The 9,360-nt window shown below is 48.8% G+C and overlaps 1 protein-coding gene across 8 annotated transcripts in view; it reads right to left on the bottom strand.

Moving 5' to 3' along the window:
* Window positions 1-4,962: 4,962 nt before the first annotated feature.
* The window catches only part of TMCC1 (transmembrane and coiled-coil domain family 1), a 124,445-nt gene continuing 120,047 nt past the window's right edge, over window positions 4,963-9,360 (bottom strand). For all 8 annotated transcript variants that reach the window (XM_072875662.1, XM_072875667.1, XM_072875661.1 and 5 more), the window contains one exon: window positions 4,963-9,251. In XM_072875662.1, coding sequence (XP_072731763.1) covers window positions 9,053-9,251 — 199 coding nt within the window. In that variant the 3' untranslated portion in view covers window positions 4,963-9,052. The remainder of the gene's footprint in view (window positions 9,252-9,360) is intronic.

The following is a 9,360-nucleotide window of genomic DNA, read 5'->3' as shown; positions in this document are numbered from 1 at the left end:
ATCCCTGCCCTCCTTTGGCCCTTGGCGTGGCTGCAGAGAGGCTCCCAGCCCAGGCGGCTGCTCCAAGCCTGCTCTGCTTGGCCACGGTCAGCACCTGCCCCAGGCTCTGGGGCACCGGCCTGTCCCACGCCCCAGCCAGGCCAGCCCCCATCCTCGCTCCCTCGGCCCAGCGCAGAATCTGGCCTGCAGCGGCTGGACCCGGGCCGTGGCTCCCAGCCCTTCTGCTTCAGGACGCCATATGCCCGGCAGAGCAGGAAACCCCTCCGTGGGGGCTTCTCCCTCCATCCGCACGGCCTCGCACAGGCGGCATTCCCTGTTCAAAGAAGGGGCCCGTGGGATCAGGCCACGCCGGGGCCGGGCGCCTCCGCCGGCCCCCTGGCCGGCCGCCAGCCCGCGGTGTGGGCCGGGGCCGCGGCACGTCCCCGGTGCCTCAGCGTCCCCTCCCGTGCGAAGCGGGAGGGCGGCCGCCAGGGACATCGGCACGTTTTCCCCAGGGAGGAGATGAAAGCCGCCAGGCCGAGGGCTCTGCGGCCGCCGGGGCCGGCCCCGCTGACACCCCGCGGCCCAGAGGCTCCTGCGGGGCCGTGCGGCAGCGCCGCGCCGGGATCGGGCCCAGGGCGAGGCCGAGGCCGAGGGCGCGGGCCGGGCCCGCCGCCAGGTGTCGCCAGAGACCGCGGGCGGGGCGGGCAGCACGCGTGCGCAGAGCCAGCTACCGCCGCCAGGTGGCGGCAGAGCCCGGGCGGGGCGGGCGGCGGCCCCGCGGTCCCTCGCGCCGGCGGCCCGGCTGGGCCCGGGCGGGAGCGCGGCAGCGCCCGCGGGCAGCTCGGCCCCCGCTCCCCCGCGGGACGCGGCCCCGGGCGGGCCCCGCGCAGCCTCGGCGGCAGGGGTGGGCGGAGGGCCCCGGCGCTGCCGGCCCCGCGGGAGGGCTTCGGCGAGGGTTTTTTGCTGGGGCGGGTCTTGCGTTCTCTAGATTATCCTAAATTAGATTAGAACCATTAAAATCTTTTAGTTAATCCCCTGTAATTAAAACGATTTAGATGAGAGTGGTTCAGATCACATCCCTGCGTTAGGCCCGGGAAGGGCCCTCTGGCAGCACGTGTGTTGTGAGGAGCCCCGGTGCCCCGGGCAGGCGTCCCGCGCTGGGGGGAGGGCCTCTGCCGCCGTCCCGGCTGCCCACGCCCCAGGCTTCCCGGGAGAAAACGGGATTCTCACAGTTCGGAAGGGTCACCTGTTTTTCTGCATATATCTGCAGGCTTAGAGCTCACCTCCCCGCTGGTGCTGCCAGAGCCTCCAGCCCCTCACTCGCAGGTTTGGGGTGTTCGGGCCCAGCCACCCCTCAGACTGGCTTTTCAGACTCGGGACGTCGGGGACTCGGGCGGCACACACGCTGTCCGGCCTCTCCCGGCAATCAGCAGCATTTCCCAGCTGGGAAAGGAATGGATGGGACAGACGGAATGCCGGCTGATACTTAGTTACGGTCTGTCTCCATGGAGGGAGGGAAATGCAGATGTTACCAATGGAAGAGCAGAGTTGATTTGAAATAAGCAAAAGATCTTTCAAAAGAACATTTTTGGAAGGAACATAACCAAAGTTCCTGAGGCGTCTGGGAGAGCGCTGTTACGCCCATGCTGAGCATCGTAACCGCCTCAGGATGCATGAGACAGAGCAGGAGGATGAGAGGGATGTTATTTCCTTGAAGATGTTTTCTGCCGAGGAGCGCTCCAGCACCGAAACGTGACTTGATCCTCATATGACCCCTGTTGTCTTCTCAGGATCCCTCCCCCACGTAAGCAGGACGTTCATTTCCCAAATACCCCGCTTAGCTCTCAGGGTGTGCCTGAGAGGAAGGTGAGCAGTGCTTCCTGGTTCACAGTTCCTTCCCCGAGCAAACCAAAAAGCTCCCCCCCAGTCCGCTCACCTGTGTCAGCAGTCTCCCCTCGAGTGACATTTTCAGCAAGGCCAAGGAGGAATGGGAGTTGTCTTGACCCAGAGCTTGTGTTCACATTAAGGGGCTGGAGAAACACGTGGGTGATGCGCAGGTGCGGCAGCAATGCCCGAACCAGCTGGAAACGAGGAGCCCAGTGAGTAGCTGGAGCAATGTGGTGTCACACTCGCATGCTTCTCTCTGCTGGCTGGACAGGCTCGCGGGTCACTTCTTAGGGCTCCCACTCCCTACGTATCATAGCTAGTGTTAGGCATAAAAGTTTTCTTCAAGCAATGAAATTGGAGACAGGGATGTCCTCAAGGCTGTCACGGCAGACATCTGATAGTTAATCCCTGTGGGATTTAAGTGCTTTTCTGTGTAGTGGAGGAACTTCTGAACTCCTTCGGACCTCTTGGTTGCAAGGCAAGTTGAATATCAGCTGTGCACAGGCAGGGCTAAGGGCAAACCTGCACTGGGGAGGGAGGCTGAAAGCACAGCACAGCTTCCCGTCCTGTTCTTGCATTTCTCCTCAGGCAGCGGTCCCTATTTTGCATCAGCATTCCCTATTTTGCCCCTTTGGGCCACAGCTGGCACAAGGCTGGTACAAAGGCAGAGCACACATACGTTGTGACTCTTAATCCTAAATTCAGAGGGGATCTGGCTGGGGATCTGGGTAGGGGATGAACCACCCAGCAGAGGTGGTTTGCCCAGGGATGTTCCATTTCATGGTAACTCAGGCAGCAGAGAACCCACTTCCCATTTCTGCTGAACTTCAGTCAGTGGGGGAGGCTCCACTGAGGCCAACAAACCACTAACCAACACTGTCTTTTCAAGGAGAAAGTGGATTTAGTGCTTGTTAAAGAACAACTTGAAGACAGATGTCTTGTGGTAGGGAGCTGTCTGTTTGCCCAAATTTCCACTATCAACCCATCAGTGTGTTGTGATTTGACCTGGGAAAATGACTGCTCCAGTGAGAAAGATCAGCCAATTCTTTGCCTCCACTGTGGCAACCCAGCATAGCCATACCCATGCCGCATCCCTCTTTGTCCCCCAGGACCTGGGTGGAGCTATCAAACCACTTCCCACAGACTAACCAAAAAGCTGAGTAATGACTCCTAATCCTCTGAGCGATGGTTTTAAAACTGTTGACGTGGGAGTAGGCAGCCACTGCTTTCACCCTCAGCCATCATGCCCCCCTGTTGATCCTGAGCCACGTTCAACTACCACACTGAGTCCAACCAGCACCTATCAGGTGACCACCCCAAAAGAACACAGAAACATTAAACTTCACCACCAGCACCCACGTCCTATCTTGAGCCAGACAGCTCTAGCAAAAGCAGCCCCACGCACTTGCTTCATCGATAATCTGCTGGAATTGGCATTCTGGTTGTGGGGAGACTACGGGGAGAAAATCACTGCAAACAGCTGCTTTTGCTTTTTGATCTCTTGCTGGTTTTACAGCACTTGTATCTTTTTGTGAAAACAGAGAAAATTACTCAGCCTCTTCCCCGTAAAAAAGTTGTTGCCATTCCCTTCTCGGTTCTGTGTTCTCGAGGCCACATTACCAAAACCCAAGAGGAACGAGTATTTTCTCCATGTCAGTGAGGAATCTGCTCACTTCCAGCTTGTACAAATACTAAAGAATTCAGAAATTTTTCTCTGAAAATTGGTAGCCAAAATACTTATGTTTAGAGTGGTGGCCCAATCAACATCATATAGGCTCTCAGCTTTCCTCAGAGCAGGAGGGAGTGGGCTTTTGATTGGTGAATGCTGTCCTACCAGCTGAATTCTTCCTCGTCAAAGCTGAGCTGGGGCCCAGAGCTGCTCCATCACGAGATCCACGTGAGAAATACAGGTGAGGCTAGAATTGCCCTTTGCTTTGCATATCAGCATAGAGCTGATCCTGCAATCCCAGTAAGGAAAAAGTCCACAGAAGCAAGAGCCAGCCCCCACCCCTTCTCAACCAGGGCAGTCCAGATTACAGACCTGCCTGGAGGTGGAAAGTACAGGACCAACTCCCAGTTCTCCAAAGACAGACGCCTCTTGGTCAAGTCATCTCATCTAATTGTACCCACCTCCAAATTGAGGCTTACAGCACTGCAGGTAGGGAGGGTAGAGAAATGCCGTGATGTGCGAGCCACCCAAACAGGTCAGGCATCTGCGGGAATGGCGGTGACCCTGCAGAGAGGCTGTCCCAGAATCCAGGTGGACTGGAAGGAAACGGATGAGTGTGCTGGTTTCAGCTGAGATAGAGTTCATTTTCTTCATAGTGGCTAGTATGGGGCTACGTTTTGGATTTGTGCTGAAAACAGTGTTGATAATACAGAGATGTTTTAGTTGTTGCTGCACTGGTCAAGGACTTTTCAGCTTCCCGTGCTCTGCCAGGTGCACAGGAAGCTGGGAGGGGACACAGCCAGGATAGTTGATCCAAACTGACCAAAGGGCTATTCCATACCATATGGCATCATGCTCAGTATATAAAGCTGGGGAAGAAGAAGGAAGGGGGGGACATTCGGAGCGATGGCGTTTGTCTTCCCAAGTCACCGTTACATGTGATGGAGCCCTGCTGTCCTGGAGATGGCTGAACACCTGCCTGCCCATGGGACGGAGTGAATGAATTCCTTGCTTTGCTTTGCTTGCGTGTGTGGCTTTTGCTTTACCTATTAAACTGTCTTTATCTCAACCTATGAGTTTTTTCACTTTTACTCTTCCGATTCTCTCTCCCATCCCACTGGGGGGGAGTGAGCGAGCGGCTGGGTGGGGCTGAGTTGCCGGCTGGGCTTAAACCATGACAATGAGGAAGGCAGCAGTGCTGCTCTTCCTCTTCCTCTGCCCACAGAGACCAAACAAAGCAGCCAACTTATTCTTGCCATACCCAGGTGGTGTATGGCTGATTATAGGATGAAGTCTGATGATCGGATCTATGGAGAACTTGCTCAAATTTTAAGCTATTAGGGCTCAGCACAGTTTTAACATACCCCTCTTTTTCTTCCTGACCACCCACCCTCCCCCTTGGAAACATCCAAATTAGGCCAGTGTTAATAGCTGAGGTCTTTATTTAAAGTTTTTTATATACAGTAAAAGTGTCACAGATAAATCTGCAACAATCAGACAAGACAAATGTAAATCTCTCTCAACAATTAGCAGCTTAAGATCTATAAACTACAGTGTTACGTTCACAAGTGTCATTTCTGTACTTTTCAACCCGTGCAAGTGAGTTTTTCTGTTTATTTTTTTACACTTTTAAAACACACTTACAGCTAAGTCAATTGCCTACTACTATACCACCTGGCATACACAACACAGACACACAGGGTTTTTAACTCTTTAGCCACACTCAGAATTCACTTAAAAACTGGCAAAACTACCCAATCTTGAACCCCTTTGTAGCTTGGCTTCTTTTGTTATAATGCTGCTTTTTTAATTAAAAAAATGCATATTTTCAAAGCTGAAAGACAGTGCTTTTCTGTCCCAGTGCAACATGTACAGAACTCAACATTTAATCTGATCAGACCCTAAGAACTCATGGAATTGGAATAAACCAATGAAATAATTGCTGTGAGCATGCTCAGTATCATTAAACTAAACTAATAAGGCTGACAGAAAAGAGAACTTTATAAAATTTAAAATGGTAAATTTTTTTGCATCAAGATTTTCTTTCTTCTTTACATTGAGAAAGTAAATGGGGAAAACAGATGAACTTAATTTGAACCATATAATTTCAATGAAGAGCTGCTGCTTTTTGAACTAACACAGTCCATTATATTCTTCCCTTTTTATATGCCAAGTTGATAGTGCTAAACATATCTAAGCAATTTCAGAATTGTTTCAACTCTGAATATGAAATGTTTTGGGAAACATTCTGCAACTCAGAGATGGTCACTAGAAAGTTTACATCCATAGGAAGGCTAATAAAAGGTACTCACATGCACACTCACATCCATGGTGGAAACTGTCTTCTATGCGTCATCCAGAAACGCTTCATCAAGAAAGCAAACACAACCACTTACAAGGAAAGGGAGCTTTAAAGCTAGAATCACATTTCCAACAATATAATCATTGTTAAGCTATCAGAAATCATCACAGACCTTCAAACTGAAGAGGGAGGGAAAACCCCAAAACATTCTGCTAATGCGAAAGGCAAACACATGGCAGTTGTGTTAGGATATGAAAAGTGGATGCAGCATCATATATGGCATTACTGCAGACAACTTTCTGGAATGGAAGAAACTGTCGAGAGAGAAAGAGACAGACAGACAGACATTGTCCAGAACCATATGTACATGGCCTTCACCAAACAGTTTTGAGGTGATAAGTTTCTATTAAGCCTGTGCCTTCTGGCAAATTAGCAAATGGTATTTACTGAAGACGACACGGAGTTGAGACACTAAATGAAATTAGGATATAAAGAAGAAGAGGGACAAACACTTCCTTCAAATACTATGGATGAGTGGCACTGAGTGTCTAGATCCACTGGCTTTCAACTCCTTCCTGCTTTGACCACAGAAAAAACTATCATGAGCAATTCTAGTGTGATCAAAACTAAAAAAACAGAGGTGCGAAGGCCAGGTTTCAGAAATAAAGGCAACAAAGCTTTTCAATTGTGTGCCATATCAGTTCTTACTGTTATTCATACCTTTGTTTCTGACAAAAACTATGTAATGGGAAGACGATGGTTACCCATATAATTTGAATCTGCCAGAGAAGGGTGGTAAACAGAATAGAGTTTCGCTGGAGCTAGAAGCATGGCCTAGGGAGGGAATGTTTATGCAATCTTTGCTCTGTCTGCAACTCTGTGGAAAGCATGATTATTTTTGGCTTGAGCCAGTTGCAATTGGCAATTTATGTTTTAAGTAGGACAGGAGCAGATTAGTGCACAGGGTGACAGAGAGAGGTGTGCTGGGATCCTGGGGAGAGGGGTACCTGAGTCTCCTGTGACTGGAAAAAAATAAGACAGAATCTCTGAAGGAAGAAGGATGGTTGGATGGCAGAGGGCTTGCCTCCACTGGCAATCAGAAGACCCTCAAGGCTGTTAACCTAGTTTGAGGGAATTTCTCAGAATTTGCATGATAGCATAAAGTCCTAGGCTTCTGTGTATATATATATATGTATGTGTGTGATGTATGTGTTCCATACATGTATATGTATGATTTCAACTGTCTTAGGTCACTTGGGCAACATTTGGTTCCTAGAGGGAACTTAAGCCTAGAAGGAAGGAAAACAGTAAGATCTAACTAAACACCATAAATGGTTTTGAAAGAGAATCCTGGAGTCTTTTTGGATTTCATGGAGAAGGAAGTTGAATCTTGGCTTTGTTACAGTGCAAGGGACACCAGTTAAAAAAACAGCACAGAGTGAACGCAGATTCCTTGGACATGAAGCCTGCCTGCCAGTACCAACAGGTCACCCGCAATCACATGTTGCTAGGACTTGAGAGTTACATTTGAAGCTGACATTTCCTTTAGAGCTTCAAAAAGGTATCTACGCCAAGTACTTGCCCCCCCATGGTTGAAGAAGAGGATGTTCTCTATGGCACACCACACAGATACAGTGTACAAAGAAGATCTCTACACAGACACACAAATGATCTCACCAGAGCCTGACAGGAGGAAAACTTTGGTTTCACTTTTTAGGGGTTTGTTTAAAAATTAAAATCAGAGATATTTCTGAGACAACCATTCTTTTAAGTGGACTGTTGATTCAGTATTTCTTTCCTTAAAATAACCTGTCTTTTCCCTAGGAAGGGATGAAGAGAAATTCCTTATTCTTATCCTGAGGCCAGGAACGAGAGAGGATGTGGAAATGAGAAATAGAAACACACTCTCCTTCACATCTGGAGAAAGAAAAAAAAAAGCCCTGCATGACAAAAATGTGTGAAGAAGATAAATGTTTTTCATGATGCTGCATCTGGATGCTCAGGAGGACAGATAAATGGCATATGAATAGCGCTGTGCTCCAGACAGGCTGGCACTAGAAACTACTCTCTGCCCTCCTCAAAACTGTTTCAGGACAAGACGGCTCACAATTATTCACGCATTTCTTCATTTAAAAACATCACTTCTTTATTTAAGAGGAAAAAAAAAAAAACTGTAATGACCCTCCCAACCCCTTCCAAAAAAAACCCCAATAATAATAATAACAATAATAATAATAATAATAATAAAAAATCCTATTAGAAACAATAAGGAAGCACTGAGAGTTTGAGTATTACACTCTTCAAGTATGCTGTTCGGATTTTTTTTAAATCTGTGACTATACATATATAAAAAAACCTTAAAAGTGCGACCAAGGGCTTCTGCTTAAAGGTAAGTATTTCAAGGACTACTTCAAAATACTGTAGCACACTGTGCAGTTACTGTGTATGGCATGAGGCTTCCACTTCATATGCTTAGCAAAGTTAGCCAGCCTTACAGAAAGTTATTATAAGTCAGGTTAGCACAAATGGTGAACCCCGACGCTGAGCTGGGAAGAGAGATCCACGCGTTGCTCTTTTTCTCTTGTTAAGGAAAGAAACCACTCTGAACGCATACATTTGGACATGGAATGTGAGCAGACTTCACAGTACAAGTTTAGTGTTACAGGTTTGCTGTGGTACCATCATTCAAGGCTGTGCACTAGATTTAGCTTTGCTCATCTTAAGCTAACCACATTCTCTTCTTCCTGACAGGTTTAGTACAGTAGTTCAAACCACAATTTAAATTGCCCATTGGTATGCTCCAAATTTCTGTATTTTATTTATTTCATTTGTACACTTTAAAGAATCTTAAGATTTGCATCCAAAGAGAACCATGCTACATAAAAATTATCCAGGATTCTCGCCAAAAAGAGTTCTTGAATAAAATCTAAAAAATACTATTGCAATGCATCTCGCAGAGAAAAAACGTTATTCTAAATGTAAACAAATTCACTCGGACACTTTAAAACTTCAGCAGAGTAGTTGCTGACTAATCTTTGCCACGCTTGCTCACTGAGAGCGCCGGGAGGAGGGCAACACAGCCAATTCCTGCCGCCATCATCTGGGGGGAGACAAGAACCGTTCCAAGTAGCCGGTGATGGCGTCCCAGTGCTTCCACAAAAAGGCAATGAAAACCACTATAAATAAAGTGCTGAACGTCCTATTGCGAGTCTTCATGAGGGGCACGACGCAGTTGGCCACAGTGGAGACGAAGACGAGGAGGACAGCCATGACAGCCAGGAGGATGTTGATGAACTTCCCCAGCAGGTTCCTGGCCGTGGCGTTCTCCAGCCCCTCCAGCTGCACCACTTGCTGCTGCTGCTGCTGCAGCTCCATCTTGGAGATGCGGGTCTGGCATGCTTCCAGTGCCTCCTGTCGGCAAGAACACACCGCTGGGTTGCCAGCACCCCACAAGTCCACCCCAGCGGTGGACAGCCCACGGCTCCTACTTTACTGACTAGGCCAGACCAGGGTCACCCTC

The sequence above is a fragment of the Ciconia boyciana genome, chromosome 11 (genome assembly GCF_034638445.1).
Source record: "Ciconia boyciana chromosome 11, ASM3463844v1, whole genome shotgun sequence".
NCBI lineage: Eukaryota > Metazoa > Chordata > Aves > Ciconiiformes > Ciconiidae > Ciconia > Ciconia boyciana.
The sequence above is the reverse complement of the archived record's forward strand: the minus strand, read 5'-3'. Positions and strand labels throughout refer to the sequence as shown.